Below are 20,428 nucleotides of genomic sequence, written 5' to 3'. Positions count from 1 at the left end.
GCTCCCCTCTGTTTTAGAAGACAGTATCTGTCTTGCTCCTAGAAAAATGCACAGCCTTAGTGAGCTTGTCTGAAGATGCCTGTGGGAAATGTGCCACGTGCCGTTAGAAATCTGTACCTTAACTGCACAAGTAAATATGATGTTTTAAATTTTCATTGGCTTTCTTTTTAACTTTTTGTGTAGACATGGTAACCGCTCAATTGACAGAACAGCAGCAGACCATTCCTGTAAGTTTCAGTATCCTAACAACCAATTTGTATTCTTTCAGCTAATCACCAGTGTGAAACTCATCAGTGGCAGTGTGCCAATAAACGATGTATCCCAGAAGCCTGGCAGTGTGATAGAGAAGATGACTGTGGTGACAACTCAGATGAAGATAGTACTCACTGTGCCAGTAGAACCTGTCCCCCAGGCCAATTTAAATGTGACAATGGCCGCTGCATCCCACAGTCCTGGAAGTGTGATGTGGATGATGATTGTGGTGATAACTCTGATGAGCCATTCCACGAATGCAGTAAGCACCCGGCTGTAGTAAGCTGCCTACATTATAGTGCACCAAAACCAGAGCCAACTGCATTACTTAATTTTCCTGAGGTTGAAAAGGAATATTTTCTGCAAGCTAATTGCAATCATGTAGTAAAGAAAACATAGAGGCTATATGATAATTTACTACTTTCTTATTCTTGAAGGGGAGAAAGCTTATTTCTGCTGGCCAGATTATCGAGAACAGGCAGTGTCTCACTCTGACTTGCTTGATGCTAGCAGCATCCTTTGCTTGACCCCTAACAACACTTTATAAAAAGGATATATGCTGATCCATTGCCTGTGTGGAAGCAGTGAATGCCAGTTCACCAATTTTTAGCTTGTTTTGCTTTGGAGCATGACGTGTGTCATACTCTTTACAAAAGAACTTCATTTCTTGAAGCTAAAATTTCTCATGATGATAGTTACATGATTTGGACAAAAGCTTACAAGAAGAACAAACACAGAGCACAGTCTAGCCTATGTTTAACAGCAGGATTTTCCTATGTGCTCCAGCATGTCTTTCTGAGTCACTCGCCATCTGGAGGAACTTGTGACCAAGTTTTGCCATCTGAGGACAAGCTGCCTCCTCTGGCTTCCAGGTTTGGGGCTTCTATTACCACTGTTACCAGCTCTAAATTCTTCAGGGAAAACCACATGCAATGTGGTTTGAACCTGTCATGGGTTTGTAGCACATGCAGAATACATGCAGCGTAGATTGGAAAAGATAGTAAAGTCAGATACATTTAACACTTTCTCTTTTACAACACTGAAGTTAGCAGATGGCTCTTTTTAGTAGAAATAATTGACTATAAATCATAAGAGATTTTTGAAAGGTAGAACAGCAAGGACAGTTTAATGGCTAATTAACAGAACTAACTTTCACAATTGTCTCTTTCAGTGGGCCCTGCCTATCGGTGTGACAATCACACACAGTTCAGCTGTAGAACCAACTACCGTTGCATACCAATGTGGGCAGTGTGCAATGGGAATGATGACTGCAGAGACAACAGCGATGAACAAGGCTGTGGTATGTTTGTAGAAGAAGGTTATTTCAACATAATTTTGCACCTAAAATAATTCTCCAATTTACAAACACCTTGATTTTCTGAAAGTCTTCAGTAATAGCATACCTGGGCATATTTTCTTTGATATCAATTAATTACCCCACTAGTTATTTGTCTTCAGGAAAAATTCTATGTGCAGCAATTCATTGTGCAGCTTACATGTTTATGAGCTCTAAAGATCAGGATTTTATTATTTTGCCCAATATGTCATCAAATGAAATGCTTTTCCTTGAGCTGAACTATTCTAGACAATTAAAACTGTCAGTGTTTTCTACATTTACTTAACTTACCTCCTGTGCTGGTGAAACCATCAGTATGGGAAGTATGATGATACTTTCCCAGACCCTTGCATTTGTGTTGAAACCTCTCATACACTTACACACGAAGCTTAGAGGACATCGGATCAGTATATCAACGCTAGAAAAGACTTGAACATCATGAGGTTAAGGTCAAGATGCCCTCCTTTGACAGTACTAAGTTTATCTCTTTGTGTTTCTATCTCGGTTCTATATACTTATTTCAGCTGTTTCTTAATCACTTCTCTATTACTTGGCCCAGTTTGTGGCACAAACATCTCTCTCTACTTCCATTATCTTCTGTGCATTCCATCTTATCCAAAGACTGTGCTAATGTGTGCTGTTTCATTTGCAAACTGTGTACGCTGCAGAGGAGATGACTTGCAGTCCTTTTGGAGATTTCCGTTGTGACAATCATCGATGTATCCCACTGCGTTGGAAGTGTGATGGAGATAATGACTGTGGAGATAACTCTGATGAGCACAACTGCAGTGAGTTCTTTTTTGGCTGTCATGATGTAGTCCAGCTTTTGACTTAACTATCCTTCTATTTCTTATGAGGAAGGGGCAGACAGCTCCCTACTCCAGCTGTTCCATTGTTTGGCTTTATAGCCTGTCTTCTCTTTGGTGAAATACCACAGTGATGTCACAAGAAAGCATTTTGGATACATAAAACCACTGATAAATCCAGTCATCGCAATTAACACAAATTCCTGTTTTCCGCTAAGAAGAGACATTTGAATTCTGCCCTGTGTGCAAATGTAGTATAATATAGTTCCTTAAACAATGAGAGTAAGTTGTTTGGTTTTTTTTTTCTGGTTTGGAATAAAAGCTTTTCCTGTATTCTGTGATGAAACAAAATCCACAATGAATTTCCTTTTTTCTATGTCAAGAGGGATATAGAATGTTTAACGTAATTAAAGAGTATTGGAGGGAATGCTCTTTTAACGTCATTTAGTTTTAAGGATTATACCACATTATATGCCCATATTACTTTTGTCTAGTTTAGTGAGACAGGTGTGGATGTTTAAATCTCCATCTGGGGAATTTTTCATATTTGTACATTCATTTTAAATGAAGGTCCTCGTGAATGCACAGAAAGTGAATACCGTTGTGACAATTTGCGCTGCATTCCTTCCCGGTGGATCTGTGATCACGATGATGACTGTGAAGACAACTCAGATGAACGTGACTGTGGTGTGTATTGTCTGGATGCTACCTCTTACCTGTTCACACTTTTGTTTCTACTACGATAAATTATTTGACAAAATGGTCTTTTATGGGAAGCATCTTTAATGGAGTAATGTTGACCAGATCACTTTAGTCATTCCACCAAAAGTAGAGGATACCACAGTTTTAATGGTCCGGGATTTTGCAGTCTTTTTTAGGATGATGTTGTCCAAAAATAAAAACTTTATCTGGATTTGAACAAGAATACATTTCAACAGTTATTCTGAATCTTTTCAGAGCTGAGGACCTGCCACCCAGGTTATTTCCAGTGCGACAGTGGACACTGTGTTGCAGAGCGCTTCAGATGTGATGGAAATGCAGACTGCCTTGACTTCTCTGATGAAGCAACTTGTCGTGAGTTTCAGGCTTTGCAACTGGTGCTCATTGAGCTCACTTCCAGATAGATTTGCATTTTTCACTTTTAAGTGAGATGAATCCTTAGAGGTACAGAATTCTGCAACATTCTGATGTCAGTAAAAATTCGGGAAAAGTACAATATTTTGAATCAGCTTTTTAATATAATAATGGGTTGATCTTACATTGATTGTAAACTAGTAAATTAATGTGTTTACAAGGTCCAGCAGAAGATACACATCTGATCGAAATAAAATTTTTGACTATTCCATGGGCACTGCAAGATCCACTGTTTCAGTTGTACTATATTCTAACAAGATTCTGTAATGGGATTGTTTTTGATAATGCTCAAAGGTGTGTATAGTTTCCTAAAATACCAATGAAGCCAAGGAAATTAAATACTCTTCTGTTTCTGTCTTCTTTCTGTATATTGATCTACTGTGAGAAAATGTCTGTATGCTGTAGCTTGTATAGAGCTCCAGCTGTTTACCCAGAAAGTATTATTCCCAGTAGGAATGAAAATATCACCTCTGTGCTCTATCTGTGCTGTCTGACATTGACTTTTTAGGTGATATTGAAGTGTTGGTTCTGACATATATTAAAATGATTTTAGGGTTCAGTACTCAGGAGAATTCCTTTCTCTTCATGTTGGTATCAGAGCAGTTCTGTGCAACTTCCCATGTACTTAATTTTAACACCTTGGCTTTAAGTAAGAAGGGACATCTGCACAGTAGGACTTCTATTTTTCTGATGGTAACCACATCCTGGAATGTACATCTCAACAGCGATTTCAGGTTAGACATCGTTGTCTAACCTGAGTTAGACAACACGTGACTGTTCTTAGAGGGAGGAAAAAGCATATGAGAAACCGTTGAAAGGGCAAGAATATGGTTTATTTATGTAGGTTGGAAAAGTCATATTTTTGGTTTCTTTCTTGCTGTAGTTCAGGTTTTTTTCACAGTTTTTACAGAATCTGGGTAATTTTTTTCTATGCCAACATAAGTCCTTTTGGAAATAGATACTTCTTCAGTCATTTGTGTTTTGTGTCAGTGACATTATTCACCTTTATTACTGGACTAAATTTGTCAACAACAAATTCAAGCAGCATTTGTTAAATTAATGACAGTTTATTTTCAAAAGCTTCTGGGAGTAATTTATGTTGTTTCACTGTTTGTTCAAACTTGAAGTAATTACGTTATAGCTACCAAGAAGTTCTCAGTCCTTGGAGTCTGTTGTTGCTGTAGATCTTTACAGTACCTATTATATCTCTTACTGTGAAGGGTATTAGAAAAAATAATATAGACTTGGGCCAAACATTTTTAAGGAAAATCTAAAATTTTCATTGTAAATAAAAATGTCATAATAATTTTCTTTTCTTCAGCAACACGGTATCCTAATGGTACATACTGTCCGCCCATGCTGTTTGAATGTAAAAACCATGTCTGTATCCAGCCATACTGGAAATGCGATGGTGACAATGACTGTGGAGATGACTCTGATGAAGAGCTTAACCTTTGCTGTAAGAGAGAAAAATTATATTAAAATGAACAGTATACATATTAAAATCTCCAATTACAATAGAGAGAACAATTAGAAAATAAATTTTGAATATTTTCTTTTCACTGGAGATTCTCACAGACAATTCAGGATGAGTGCTGAGAATTTTGCTTCATATGCAAGTTCACTTCATCCTCCTGCAGTATGTTTCTCACTGCTTTGCAGATGTTTGTATATGTGGTTATAAAAGTGGGGAGAAAGATACCAAAGAGATAAGGACACGATTTCAGGTTGGTTATCTAAAATAAGAGCATGAGTTTGCAATTAAAGATATAATTCAGATGATAACGTATACTCTCAAAGGTGCTGAGCTTTTAAAGCTATCAGTATAATTGGGACATCTTTGTAAACATGGTTGAGGAGTCTTGAGTTTAGCTCTAACAATGAGTTACAGGAGGTGCTACTTAAACAATTTTTGTTAGTTGTGCACTATATAGCCACTTAATTAGCATGTTGGATTTTCAATCAGTTTACTTCATAAGCAAATCTAGAAACTTCAGTGTTATATGTAGTCATAGAATATGCCTTTGGCCAAAGATGGTGTAATGTCTTCTGACAAAAAAATGTGTAATGGCCTAACGTACAATCACCAAATGTGGAGAAAATATTTTTTGGGGTCTGAATACCTCTGTACCTTTTAAATACAGGAAGCATATAAATGTTACCACATAAAAATGATTGGGAGAATTTGTGACTTAATGGCATGAAGTATCAAAGTGTGACTGACTTAATCTCTGTGGTTTCAGTGGATATTGCTTGTGAATCTCCGTTCCGTTTCCGATGTGAAAACAATCGCTGTATATATAGTCATGAGCTGTGCAACCAGGAGGATGACTGTGGAGATGGAAGTGATGAGAAAGAGGAACACTGTATGTTTACACAAAATTGAGCAGCAAATTAAGTAATTGTGATGTGCTTAATGTTTAATAATACCAAAGGACTATAGAAATGTCAAAATTAAACATAAATTATGAAAAGTAGAGCTCAGTATGAAATAATTTGAACTATGATTATTGGTGTTACATCTTGCAGCTCTCCATACAAGTACCAAAATCAGCAAATGTTTGCTTGAAAAGTACAGAGCATGGTTTTCAAAATCATATTGTATTTTATTATGAGCAGCCGCTAAATTGTGTCAAATTATTATGAAATCCACTTAAGGAAGAAGAAAGAGTTTGGCTGTATCATAAAATAAGGATGGATAGCTGTGACTTTTAAAACAGAGAAATGCCTACTTCTGAATTTGATGCGCTGTTATGCGCAGAGTAACAGTGTTGATATTTAGGCCTAAATCCTGCAGAAGCTCTGTTAATATTCAATAGGCTTTTGCCCTCAGATATCTTCTGTAGTTCTCATTGACTATGTTGATTTTTTATATTATTTTAATCATATTTTTTGTTGCTTAATGATATTATTTGCTGGCTTTATGGTACAATATTCTAAAAGTTAATAGTTTACTAATATCTCAATAATGTCTTGAAGTCTGCAGTAGATGTATGAAGTATATCGTTAAAGGATATTAATAGATTTGCACTATTAAAAAGAAAGTTCAATTAACTGTTAACAAGAAGAAATTACCTTATATCTTTATAAAATGGAGGCACTTCTTGCAGTTCTTGGGGATGTGACTAGAAGTCATGAGGCCCCAGTTGCAGTTTTAGCTTTACTAGACTTCCAAAGTCACTCTAGTCATTATTTTACCAGATTGCATCAGCTTCCTCATTAGCAATGTGAAACAGTGCTGTCTGTTGGTACTGTGTAGCTGAAACTGTGACAGAGGAGTGTTTCTCTTCTTGACTGTAGGTAGAGAACCAACCCCAAGACCTTGTACAACTGAAGAATTCAAGTGCAGTAACGGAAATTGCATTCCTCTACATTATGTCTGTGACAATTATGATGACTGTGGAGACCATTTTGATGAAATAGGCTGCAGTAAGTAATAATATCAATAGAATACAAAGTTACAATGCTATTGAAATTTCTGAAACAGATAACAATACATGTTTCTTCTTGAAGAGGATACTAAGAAGTATTGATTTTTAATTGGCTTGTGCTAGGATTGTTCAATTAGCCATAACAATATCTTCTGGTTTCCTTCTTTTGGGGAAAACCCTATGAAATTCAGTGCTCTGGACAATCCTTTTTAGGCTTAGAGTATTTATACATCACAAAAAAGGGTTTGATCTTGGTTTTGATCTTATTTTCAAATGGGTTGCATTATGGAGGCAAGAACATTCAGCTATTTCAATCATAATTGCAGTATGCCAACCTACAGAGTTATTCATGGGCAGACTCTGAACTGGCATAGGTTGCTCTAGCCCTGTTAAAAGTATACTGAGATGCTTCTATTGTCCTGTTTACAGGCATGACCACAGAATTCTATAAGGACAGCCAGTCCTTGGGCTGAGGGCCCTCTCAGATCCTCTGCACAACTTTCATTAACTGTGCATTATAAATATACTAGCATTCATTTAGATGCAAAAGCTTTGCCTTGAACTTTGAGGCAAGAGAGAGTATTCTCATGGAATCTGGAAAAAACCCAAAACAACCTAACTTTTAATATCAATATATAGACAGCTGCAGAGTGATAATATGAGCATGTATTTGCAATTTCAATTTGTTAGGCTTTGATGGCTTGAAGTGAAAGTGTGCCAAATGATGCACTGGTGATTTACAATCCAGCATGCTTGCAAAACACAAATAATGTGGAAGCCTATAGTGCAGTCCATTTTGAAGCAGCTGGTTTCTCTGTTTCACATACAATCCCAGTGCTCTTTAGGTAATATAACCTAATGCAATGACTTGATGAAAGTATCAAAGTATAAAAAGGATAGGAAATAGTGCTAAACAGACATCTTCTGGCAGTCAGTGTTCTACTCTTTGGGGATAGATGCGAATGCAGATCAGATGGTAACATTTGTAGCCTTCCCAACACCAAATACCTGTGTTATAGAGAAAATACAATATTTATATGTGTGTCTGTATGCGTGCAATGAATTTAGGCATCTACATGTATATGAAATTGAGCTGTTTATACTTAATTTCATCAACATTGGGATGTATATGTATAAAGGAGATAATCAGCTTAATGTAATGTCTTTGCCATACTTTTCTCATGCTCTGTCAATAAACATGTATTATTTACCTTTTCTACTTATATAACAGATTTGAGTTTGAAAGTACTTTGTGTATGTGTAGAGTATGTCGGAATCAATAGAATTCTGTATATACTTTGAGAAGACTAATTTTCATTATCTGTTACAGAGTATCTATTATCCCTGACTTGCCCTTTCCATTACAGGCACATTTTAAAAGGCAGTGCATTCTGTGCAATGGCCTGTATTGACTTCAGTAGGTTTTAGATTAGGTACAGCATGAAGAAGCTGTCATCTTCTCTCTAACTTCCAGATATAAATAATGTAGGGCCTGTATTACGCATGATAGCAATTAAGAACACGTTCTGTTTAGCTGTTAAGAAAGGACTGGGTAAGAAAGAGGTAGGTTGGCAAAAGCAGGAGTTAGAATCAAGTCTCTTAAATGGTTTCTGCAGTTGCTGCAGCTCGATGTTAATGTAGAATGTGATTTCTCTTAAGGAAGGTGAGCTGGGATGGTCATGGCTCTTATCCCGAGCCTGTTCACTTACTTCTACAGGTTAAACTTCTTAGTTGACAGCTGTCTTGACAAGCATTCACCACCCTCTTGTAGCTAGTTATGCCTTAGAGAAAAGATGTTCACATTAATGGAGTTTCAGTTTAAAAAAAAAAAAAGGAAAGAAAACTAATGTTGTCTACTTTGAAACCATTTTCAGTGATAATGATGATCAAAATTATGACACCCCCCCTCCCCCTTATCACTTTATTTTTGGTTATAATTGTATAATTTAATTATTTCCCCCCCCCCCCCAGATCCTGGAACAGAGCGAACTTGTGCAGAAAATATCTGTGAACATAACTGTACCAACCTGAATGAAGGAGGATTTATCTGTTCCTGTAGGCCAGGGTACAAGGCCAGTGAAATGAACCGAAACTCCTGTGATGGTATTTTCAATCTTCTAAACATCTTCTCACTGATAAGTGTTCAGTGACCTGTCACTTCATCATTCTAATGTAACTACCCATTTTTGCATTCTAACAGGATTTTTATACATTTAGCAGATGCTTCCTAAAAAGTTTTGCTGCTGAATCATGTTTTCTAATGTGCAGGGCTCATTCACCAAAGAACAGTCTCCACAGTTCCGACTTGTTTTAAGCTTTTGATGGCTGTAGGTATATGTTTTTTGCTTTGCTGTGTATAGGTTTTGTCATATCTTTGCAATCTGAGGGACAGAAATTTGCTGGGGGTTTTTCCTTATTGAAAGAAAACTTACTGCACGTTATACTCTCCTCCTGTTCTGCTCCAGAACAGACCTCCAGTAAATGTCTATTGTGCCATATTTTTGCCCTGGTTATATGCAGATAAAATATGGAGAGGAGTCTACCCAAAGGCCATTCTTTGTGATCATGCAATATAGTACCTTCACGGTTACCATTTCAGTATGTTTTGATGAGAATGCTTATGTTTGTTGTTCCCAGCTCTTGTGGACAATTTGTGTAATTTTATTAAACGTGATCCAAGGCCACCCCTTCCTGTTGGTATTGTTTCTGAGGACTAGGTATCTTTGCTTCAGCATTTCAGGAAGGCTTTACTCTTGCATCTCATTGTAGTCATGCCTCATCTTTTGTCTTTCCTTGGTGATTTAACACAAAAATACATGAACAAAAATGTCTCTCTGAAAAGCAATCTGATAAGCAGGAGCAATGCAGTTATTAGCAATCTGTAGTTAAGACAGGTTAAACAGTAGATGAGTGATGAGGAGTTCTGTTATCTAACAGATGCTGATGTTAAAGATCACTTATTAAGTCACTAATCTTTTAGAGTATGAGGGGAGGGGACAAACCTACCACTTAATGGAGTAAAGGTGACCAGCATGTGCAAGAAAGAGATTAAAGTTTACGTATATTTTCTCTAAATATGTCTAGATATCAATGAGTGTGAGATCTTTGGAACATGCACCCAGGACTGCAAGAATTCCAAAGGAAGCTATGAATGTTTCTGTGCAGATGGCTTCAGGTCTGTGGGTGATCAACACGGGAAACAGTGTGCAGCTAATGGTATGTTAACTGCTAGCAAGATTGATTGCTACCTGTAAAGAGCAAGTGGATTATAGCAACTTAATGAATATAATCCTCTGTGTTTTAGGAAGGGGATAATGAAAACCAAACTTTATTCTGTAACATAATACCTGTGTACTCCACCCATTCCATAATAAGGAATAAAAGTGCTCTTCTCTGCTTCCAGTTGTAAACATTAAAAAGAATATCTTGATTTGGATGCTTGCCTTCCTTTCTCCTGAAATTTTCTGCAAACAAAAACCTGCTTATCCTGTGGTTGTCATCAGAAGGAAATTAATATTGCCTATTTCTGAAGTTTAGATTTTCTCAACAAAATAATGCATCAGAAGAAAGTTGCATTAAACTGGTACAAATCAAAGGCAGTTTGATGACGGATTGCCATTCGTTGTTCATGGACTGATGCAGGCAAACAGAAGGACTTTGGCCAATGTCTAATGTCAATCGTTAGCTTTTTATCATACCTTAATGCGGTGACTACAGTATGTGACAGTCATTGAATAGGTAGAGTTGATTCAGAAAATAATAGTAATAGAACAGTAATAATAAAGACATGAGGAAAATACAAAAAAGTGTCAATGCAGCAGTATTATATAAAAGACAGAAACAGTATTGTATTTAGAAAAATACTTACACTTCAACAGATTTAAGAGACATGTAATAGAAATGTTGTGTACCTAGTCAAATAGTAAAATCTTCAGAACAGAATGCCTGTGACCAAAACTGTGTGCTGCTGGAGGTTTTAAAACCTATAAATTATTTTTAATACAAGAAATGATACAAGAAAACCAAGTCTCTGCGTTTCCAGTCCAGGGGCCTAATTCAGCAAATATTTACTGTTGAGCCTAAGACTGGAAATACAAAAGGGCATTTGCACCTGAATTTCTGCCTGGCTGCCTCTTTATGTGCCTGTGTCAGAAATCTAGTTTTTTGAAACCCTTCTTCATACGCTTTATTCAGGAAGCATCTAGACATCTAAAGTTTTCAAGGCTAAGTGATAGAAGACAACATGATTGTAGCTGATAACATAATGAAATTTCTTGTGTTTAAAGTTTTACTCCTATGTATGCCTAGAACTCTATCACTCTTTGTAGTACAAGATGGCAGCACTCATTTATGAGGGCTTCCTTTGCCTGCGTCCACTGCAGGCCTGATCAGTAAGCATTTTCAGAACACGCATAGAATATTAGGTCCTCTCTTTCCTGAAATAGCATATATATTGGAAATGCTATCCATTTCTACACTGAATTGTATGTTCATTAGAGAATAGAGTCACTTGCCTTATTCTCCCATATAGTTGCACATGACTTAGAGGGAAAGGGATTTTGTTCAAATGAACACTTTGTAGGAAACTGAGGATTATTAATTGGAAAAGGCACTGGTAAATGAGATTTTCCTTTCCTAGTTGAATGCCTTGTCATTTGTCATTGGCTCTGTAAAGATGTGATTAATGTAAGAGAACTTCCCTGGAGGAGGGCCTAGGATTTAAGCCCATGACTCCCAACTGGCCTTTGCAGCAAAAGGGCTGAACAATTAAATTTTCTTACCAGCAAAATGAGCCAAGTGGGACTGATACTCCCTATAGTCAAGTTGTTAGAGTGTTGAGGCTAACCCATATTAACCTGGGGCTGGGTAGGAAAGCATTCATCTGAATGTGAAGACATTAGGATTTAAAGGCTTTCAGGTAGAAGAACTCAGGTCATGGCTCAAGGTACTGCCAACTTATTTGTACTTTCAAAATTGTTTCCCATACTTCAAGGAGCTGAACCACATAGTATGTAGCGGCATTCTATTTTTGAGATGTGAGGTGATGATATGCCAACATTGTAATGTTTAAGAATTTTTAAGGAATTGTCCGTTAATGATTACTACTGCACAAAATCTGTGGTGGAAAGGATAACACTATCCTCAGCAGTAAGCATTTCCAGAATTTTTAATTAATTATGCAAAGCCAAGAAGTTTGAATAGCTCTGAAACTTTAGAAGTGGCCCTGTGTTCCTTCTGCTTCTTATTCAAACAGAACTTGTGAAAACCCCAGTTTAGTTTTGAGTAGAAGTGACTTTCATCTGTTTCTTCTAAAATGAGAAATACATGAAAGTAAAATTCATTATCGTTTCCCAGGTAATCCTCCATTGTTACTGCTGCCAGATAATGTGCGGATTCGAAGATACAACGTCTCGTCAGAACAATACTCTGACTATATTGATAACCAGGAGCGCATCCAAGCTCTGGATTATGATTGGGACCCTGAAGGGATAGGCCTGAGTGAGTATGTGTGTAGAACATTAATACTCAACCATGCAATGGTCGGTTTAAAAAGACGCATTTCTGCAGCATAGGTATGTAATTTACACTGGAAATCAAAATCAAATTAGATTAACTGGCCGGGTCTTGGTTGAATGTGTCCCTCCCTCTACTCGTTCTTCAGCATCAGTGTGGTTCCTTTTAATACTGTAATTTATTGTAGCTAGGTTTTGCTCTGTTTTTCCTTTTGTTATGGTGTGAGTTCAACTGTGGAATTGTAGCTTTTTAGGATTATGCAGTAGTAGAAGATTGCTGTAAATAAACCCCTTCCTTTTCTGCCTCTGCCAGTCCCCACACCTGGTTCAAGTCTTGCAAGAACTAATCCTTATACTAAGAGGGAACAGACAGTAGGTCCCTTTATTAGCTTATATCTTTGCCTTTATCAGTTTCCCTGCTTTTGCCTTTTTTACAGGGCCAGTGTCCTGGGCCATACTTGCTCCTTACAGTCATGAGTGTCTAAATTACTCTCAAAATCATGTGCAAAGGCTTCAAAGCTAAGACCCTCTACTCTTGAAAAATGTGATACATATTTCTTGATAATCTAGATCAAGATGATTTTAGATGTGCATCTTACCTATGATGAATGGCTTAAAAGTTTACACATTAACACAATGTAATTTAATTGAACAGACAGCTCTGTGGTATTCATAAATAAATGGGTCTGTTATCTTTATGTAAGAGCCTCAGAAAGATTAGAATTTTCCAAAAATATGGAATAACTAGACATTAAAAACTACCTCTGTCATCTTTTTTGAAGGTATTGTGTACTTCAGCATTCTGGGACAGGGTTCCGAGTTTGGAGCCATCAAACGTGCTTATTTGCCCACATTTGACAGCAGTAGAAACAATCCTACAAAGGAAGTTGACTTGAATCTCAGATACATAGTTAATCCTGATGGGTTAGCTGTTGACTGGGTTGGAAGGTAAGTGCACTGAAAAGTTAGAAAAATGCTGTACATTGAATGTATCAAGGGTCTGATCAGGCAGCGCAAAATCCACTTTCTTCTTCCATATCAACTGTCTCTGATGGTATCTAGTCTCAATGGAGTTCAGAGGAATATAGTAAGCTCTGTTTGCCCAGACAGCAGGTTTATAGGTCAAATGCATGTTGCTGACTGCGTCACATATTCTCTGATGAAACTTGCATTACTCCACAACTGGCAGACCAGTTGTGCATCAGTAAAATGAGAATACGCTGGCCTTCATGACAGATGGATTCTTCTTCAAGAATGCAGGTAAGCTTCAGGGAACAATCTTTCTCTGCTGTTGGAAGGAGACCTCCATAATCCACAATGGAATTTGTCTTTATCTTTGCTTCTTTCTTACCAGCCTTGTGCTATATGAGCTAATCTCAAAGCAGAAACAGCTCTGAAATCTGAGGAATGTATGTGTTTTCTCAGAAAATGGTTACATTTTTGTAATTGTGTCTCAGAGTTGTTTCTCCCTTTTGTTGGCTGTGGAATTTTTTACGCTAAAACACGGCAAATTTTTAACTTAATCCTAGAAATCATGAGATCATAACTTATTTTCCCTCCCTTGGAGAAGAGCTGAAAGTTGGGCATGACTTTTCGAAGTTTGACTCTGGTGTCAGTGGTGTAATTTCTTATTTGCAATGTAACTGTTAAAGGATGTGGTAGACAGGCATAGCTGTAGTTCATTTGGTATAATGTTGAGAGGATCCTGATGTTTGTAGATAGACACTATGAAATGTAGTCACGATTCTGTCTGAAGCTGAATGGACAGAGGTTATAGAGATGTGTCAAACTTCTGAACGCTGTTGACATATTTTTGGGTGTTGCTGGTGTAGTCAGTTGGGTGAAGAAGAGTGTTAAGGTCATGGTCTTAATAGTATAGCATGACATTATGGAAAACTGAAAAATAAAAGAAGGAACTTAGCTATCTGTTTCCCTTCTGTCATGTGGTTATCAACTAAGTGGATGAATACTGTTTGCCTTTTATGTTCTCGATCAAAATATGATTGGAAGGTGCTTAAGATCTGGATAGCAGCTAGGTAGCACTTATCTCTGAATTGTTTGTGTAGCAACAGAGGTTTGTGGGTTTTTTTTCCCCTAATGATGCAAAAAGCTATTGTATGAGTAAGCAAAGATTGGGAAAAGACGTATTCTACTTTGGGGCCTGATATGTAGCTTTCATTATCTATACTGTTTGTGTTAGGTGATGTATGCTATGTTAGGTGTTGTGTCCTATGAAGTAGTTATGGAGTTGCTCATGCAGTATGTCACCTTGATTTCTACAGCAGGAAAAAGCCAGTTTGTCTGGCTGAAGAGATTCACTAGCCTGAAAATCCATGCCAGTCTTGATGGAAAAAAAGAAGTGGAAAATTGTATCTTTCCTTCCAGCAGTTTTTCAATATGAGATATAAGGAGTAAGGTCTGGGCTAGCCTTCAGGTTATTTTGCTGTTTGCTTTATGAACTGCAGGCCACCCAGAAAACCAAATGTCTCCAAGGGCAGAAGGGAGTGTCTGAATTTCTGTTCACAAATGTATATGGTTGTGAGTGCAAAGATGGAGGATATATATATATCACCAGCATCCTGGCGAGGGTAGCATCCTCAGCACTTCAAACATAGTGTTACACTGATTACAGAATCAATGTTGAAACATATTTAAAAAAAACATATACAAGTGTCTGCACATTATATAAAACCTGATACACATGGTTTGAGACACTTAGTCCTATTCTGCAAAATAGGAATTAAAGTATTTTCTCACATTCCCAAGCCAGTTATGAGGTAATTTATTCTATCAGAAGGCATGGTGTGGTTAGTGAGTACATACTAATGAGTATGTTTGTTAAATAAGGTGAAAAAAATAATAAAGCCATGATGATAAATACAAGCAAAATTCCATGCAGAGTAGACCGAGTGTCCTGTTTGTAAGGACTGAAAGCATTTGCGTCTGATGTGGTAACAATTTATTCATTAACATCTCCATCAGAAGATAATGGTCTAGAGAGGAGCTGTGGGCTAATAAGCTGGATACCCTCAGAGTTGCCATGTAAAATTACACAGCAAATAAATTTTTATTAGTAATGAACCTTGTTGTCTCCTGGAAAACTGACTCATTAAAGATGCTTATTAGTCACCTCTGGTACTTAAAAGTAATGATGAAAGTTCTCAGTAGCCCTTTAATGAAGATGTTTTGACAGGGAGCAGATGCAGCTGCAGAAACTTTGTCAGAGAAGACTAGTGAGCTGATAGATCACATTTGCTAAACTCACCTATATATAAAGTCTGTATGTTCCAGACTGAAAAAGTTCAGATGTAATCAATGCAGCTTCATTATATTAATTTTGTTCAGGTTTGATATAGCTTTTCTTCTTAAAAAATTTTTTTTTTATTCCTCTCCCAAGTATAAACTATTTAATATTGGAATGTTTTGTGTTTTATGTAATTCAGACATCTTTACTGGACTGATGCAGGGACCAACCGCATTGAGGTGGCAAAATTAGATGGACGGTACAGAAAATGGCTTATCTTTTCTCTACTGGATCAACCAGCAGCTATTGCTGTCAATCCAAAACGAGGGTAAGTGCTACAGGACTTTCCAGAATTAGTTTAAATGCTATTCAGTACCAAAAAAACCCCACAATGGTAAACTTTATGGGAAAGACTAAGGGAATGCTTTCTGGAGTTACCCTTTACTAATGTTAGGAAATTTATGTACATGGGAAAGTACTTTAGGATTAGATTTCATTTGGGTGCTTGTGCTGGTAGCACAAGGTAGGCCAAATAAATATCTCCTTTCTACGGTATTGTGTGCCCACTGAATTTCTCTGTTACTCCTGAAATAGGGAAATTGATGGGAATGTCTCTTTACCAGCTCCAAGCAATACAGACATAGCCTCCTTCACAGTGGAAAGCAATGTGAATGCTCTGGTACATTCAACAGCTGTGCTTGTTACATCTTGTATTATATGATGGATCACCAGATGTCGTGATATGTGCTTCTCTCAGCTGGAGTAAAGCAGCACAACTCCCTGAAGTCACCTGGGCTCTGCAGCTTTATCATGACTGATGGATGTTGAGTGTTCACAGTCATTTTTCTTCCACTGAGAATGAGAAACTGTCATTAAAACCACTCTCTCTCCAAATCAGGACACAGATACAAACATTCTTTTGGTATTTATCTTCTGCACTTGAAACAAGCTTGTTCAGCGAACTCTCTGTGACTTTCCTGATCACATCTGCTAAACATAGGTTGCTGAACAGCTTTATGGTTCCACAACTGACCTTTTCCATGAAACTCCAAAAGATAATCATGGTGACAACATTCTGAACTATATTAAATTCTGGTTCTGTCCTTTCAGGCTCATGTATTGGACTGACTGGGGAAGGCAGCCAAAGATTGAATGTGCCTGGATGGATGGACAACAAAGACAAACTCTGGTCTCTGAAGACCTTGGCTGGCCGACAGGTCTTTCTATTGATTATTTGAACAATGATAGGATCTATTGGAGTGATTCTAAAGAAAATATTATTGAATCCATGAGACCTGATGGGACAGACAGAACCATAGTATTACATGGAGGTAAGAACTTACTATGCAATTAATATAATAGTAACCAAGATGTATGCTGACAAGCACTTGGGCTTCACAAGTGGAGTTAGATTTGGGAGCTTTGCAAAAACTAAATCTTGGTAGTGTTTTCTCTTCCTTTATGCAGGGATAAATGGCACACCAGGTTCAGAGCTCATGATGCCTGGTAACTAGATTCCCTGAGGGTAATTTACATGACCCAAACAGGGGACAATGTGGAAAATTGGGTTCTTGTTTTTTAATGTATATTATTAAGCAGTCTGCAGGTGCAGTGGCATGAAGCAGTCAGGCACATGAGAATGTCTATACATAGCTGCAAATGTCTTAAAATGAAAGGATTAGATGATATATGTAAGCTGAAGAAGAACAGCAGTTTTATCGCCCCTGCTAGAGATTTGCTTGCTGATAGTCTATTGTTTGTTCCTTTGAGAAGTAGGCAGTCCATACAGCCTTGATGTCTTTGAAGGCCATTTATATTGGATAGCTAAAGAACGAGGAGAAGTTTGGAAGAAAGATAAATTTGGAAATGGAGAAAAAGTGAAAGTGCTGACCGTAAATCCGTGGCTTACTCAAGTGCGCATCTATCACCAGCACAGATACAATCAATCAGGTAGGTAATCAGCATCCTGGTGAGCTGTTCCTTGCTATGAGATCAAAATTGGTATTGATGTCTTCAAAGAGCTTAGTAATCTTCTGATAATGTGTCTATCAGTATGTGATAATACTCATTTCTGAAAACCTAAAAATGGAATAGAAGCTGGCAAGTATTTTCTGCATACCCCAAGTGAAATACCACACACTGCTCTTTAGAGTCTCTTAGTTCTAAGTTATGACCCTGCTCTTTCTCTTCTTCCCCTCCGTCTTGGAGTTGTCATAGAAGTGGCAGTCACAATATGAATTTATCCTGGTAACGCACAAAGTGTTGGCCATTTAATACTGCCTCCAAGGGGGATACTTCAGCTATGACATGTTCACAGTAATCACAGGTGAGGACGTCCAGAGGAACATCCAGCATACCCCTCTTTAAAGGTGTTTTAGCTTTCAGAATCAGAAAGCTCCATGTTGTTTGGAGATGTTCAGTTTCTCCTTGGTACTACGCTGGCTCCTAGCAGCTGTGGTCTCTCCTTTAAGAATGTAAGAAAAGGCAGAGAGAAGGTTTTGATATAAATGTGGTATTTGGGCATCAGTTGTTTTAAAAAATGGATCTAGACTTGTTTAGATTTTTGGTGTGTGATATTAATGAGCTACACTACTGACTAGGGAATTTCTCTGTCTTACCTCAGCAATATGCTGCATTTCTTCTTTAACTGCCTTTATCCCTTTTTTTTCAGTGCCTAATCCTTGTAAAGATGTCTGCAGCCATCTCTGCTTGCTGAGACCAGGAGGGTACACCTGCACTTGTCCTCAAGGGACTCGATTCATAGAAGGCAGCAGCACAGAGTGTGATGCAGGTAGAATAATTTGTCAAACTGGAAATGAAAGCAAAGGAAGCTTTTCTTTAGGAATGCAAATGTATTACAGAATTAGAAATGTGGAGGGATGAGCTAGCTGATATAATAGATGTTGGTAAGTCAGGACATCTGGCTTCTATTCTCAACCATTGCTGATTTGTGGTCACCTTGTGCATTTCATTTAATCTCTTTGCGTGTCATTTGTAAAATGAATATAGATATATCACTCCAACTAGTACAGACCCAGCTGCAAAACTCGTCACAGTTTCTGATTTTTGCTTTGAAATTCCAAAATTTTTTAATTTTTTTCAAAGACATTGATTTTAGAACTAGAGAATTTCTGACAAATTATGGTTTACAATTATGTTTACAATTCTGTACAAGGTATTGTTTGATCAGTATAATAGAATACAATAGAAACTTGAAACAAAGCTTACAGAACTCAGTGTGAACAGTAGAAAGACTTTTAAGCACTAGAATTTAGTGCTTGGTTGTTGCATTGCAGCAGAGCCCCCACAGTGCTTCCAGGAGTACCAATAAAATAGAATTGCTCAGGATTTCTATTTCTCTAGCTGAGGATCTGCATTCTTAGCTTACAGTGATATGGGTGGTAGCCAGATGTCCTTATAGTGCTTGTCCTTGCAACCTATCTCTCATAAATTATGCTTTATAACATTGTGTCTGGCATCTTTTCTATGGTTAATCTTCTCTGAATTCTCTTCTTTTTGCATTAAAAAAGAAAATGTCATAATTTTTTACACTGCTTTACCTCTAAATTAAATTTTCTTAATAATTGTTAAGGCTTGTTCCTGTTGCCACATTGTGTGAGCTGCAGAAAGAGGAGCTAGTAATATGATGTAATAATGAATGGAAGTGTGCAATACATGTTTAAATTAGGGATCAATAACACTGTTGATTGCATTTGCTGTTTATTGCTCTGAGGACAGTGCATTTGCTATTCTTTGCTGAAACTGATTTACGTAAAATGTCCAGGAATTAAGAAAACTGTGCTTGACCTTATTTTGAGGAAAAGGAGGCAGCAAATAGGATATACAGTACTGTCTCCATTTTTGAACTTCGGTTTTTACCTTTTACTTTAAGGAAATGTTTTAGCCAGTGAATGGTGACTGCCATAATTGGTGTACTGACCAAACATAGCTTTTGTAGATACATTTGATTGATTTGGTCCTTTCCCGGTATTGCAGCTACTGAGAAACAGAGCCTGTAAGACCTCTGCATTTCCCCGTTTTGTATCCCATTTACGTGAAGGGTTTTTACCTGTAAGGAACACAGTAGCAGCAGACTTCCTTTACCTCTGGCTGATTAAAATTTTATGACAAAAGTATTATGATCTAACTTACCAATGTGAGACAGACTGTCAGAGTTCACCTTAATTTATAGCCTATAATGATGTCTGAGATCCAGAGCTTTTCCTATGTGAACTACACTTTTCTGACAGCATATCCTGAGCTCTTACTGAAGGCTAATACAACTTCAAGAAATGTCACTTTTTTTTTTTACTTTTTTTTTTTTTTTTTACTTTTTTTTCCCCCCACTTGACTCAACATTAGAATAGCATCAGAACCTTTGTAGCTGTGTCTTTGGGCCAGCTCAGGCAGCACTGCCGCTTGGGCACCTCAGGGTTCCTGCAGTGCAGCTGAGACACTGGCATGATGAAGGGGCTTCTGCGCTACCTGGTGCCACAGTCTGTGCCCTGTACTGATAGAAAACTCTGAGGACTTTGGATTTCTCTCTTGTTCTCACTATCAGGATGTATGAGAGTTTAGAGGGCCCTCCTGTATGCGCATTTCCATCTACTGCTTTTCTTCATAAGTAAATGCATCACAGTTTGCCCTTCTCTGTGCAACTTCAAGCTGGTTGGATGGAAGAGTCTGGGCAAAGGAGATAAAGTATTGCTGCT

The 20,428-nt window shown here is 37.6% G+C and overlaps 1 protein-coding gene across 3 annotated transcripts in view; it reads left to right on the top strand.

Annotated features, from left to right (window-relative positions):
- LRP2 (LDL receptor related protein 2) overlaps positions 1-20,428 on the top strand; it is a 130,624-nt gene that overhangs the window by 99,467 nt on the left and 10,729 nt on the right. For 2 of the 3 annotated variants that reach the window (XM_054829946.1, XM_054829947.1), the window contains exons 56-71: positions 269-514; positions 1,424-1,552; positions 2,257-2,376; positions 2,965-3,081; positions 3,352-3,468; positions 4,850-4,987; positions 5,772-5,894; positions 6,829-6,957; positions 8,931-9,062; positions 10,044-10,175; positions 12,315-12,458; positions 13,255-13,420; positions 15,916-16,044; positions 16,827-17,047; positions 17,490-17,666; positions 18,388-18,507. In XM_054829946.1, coding sequence (XP_054685921.1) covers positions 269-514; positions 1,424-1,552; positions 2,257-2,376; positions 2,965-3,081; positions 3,352-3,468; positions 4,850-4,987; positions 5,772-5,894; positions 6,829-6,957; positions 8,931-9,062; positions 10,044-10,175; positions 12,315-12,458; positions 13,255-13,420; positions 15,916-16,044; positions 16,827-17,047; positions 17,490-17,666; positions 18,388-18,507 — 2,340 coding nt within the window. Of the gene's footprint in view, positions 1-268; positions 515-1,423; positions 1,553-2,256; positions 2,377-2,964; positions 3,082-3,351; positions 3,469-3,689; positions 3,823-4,849; positions 4,988-5,771; positions 5,895-6,828; positions 6,958-8,930; positions 9,063-10,043; positions 10,176-12,314; positions 12,459-13,254; positions 13,421-15,915; positions 16,045-16,826; positions 17,048-17,489; positions 17,667-18,387; positions 18,508-20,428 lie in introns of those variants that run through there. The other variant, XR_008577639.1, reaches the window with a different exon arrangement.

This window comes from Grus americana, chromosome 6 (genome assembly GCF_028858705.1).
Source record: "Grus americana isolate bGruAme1 chromosome 6, bGruAme1.mat, whole genome shotgun sequence".
NCBI classification, from domain to species: Eukaryota; Metazoa; Chordata; class Aves; order Gruiformes; family Gruidae; genus Grus; species Grus americana.
This window is presented reverse-complemented; position numbering and strand designations above follow the sequence as displayed.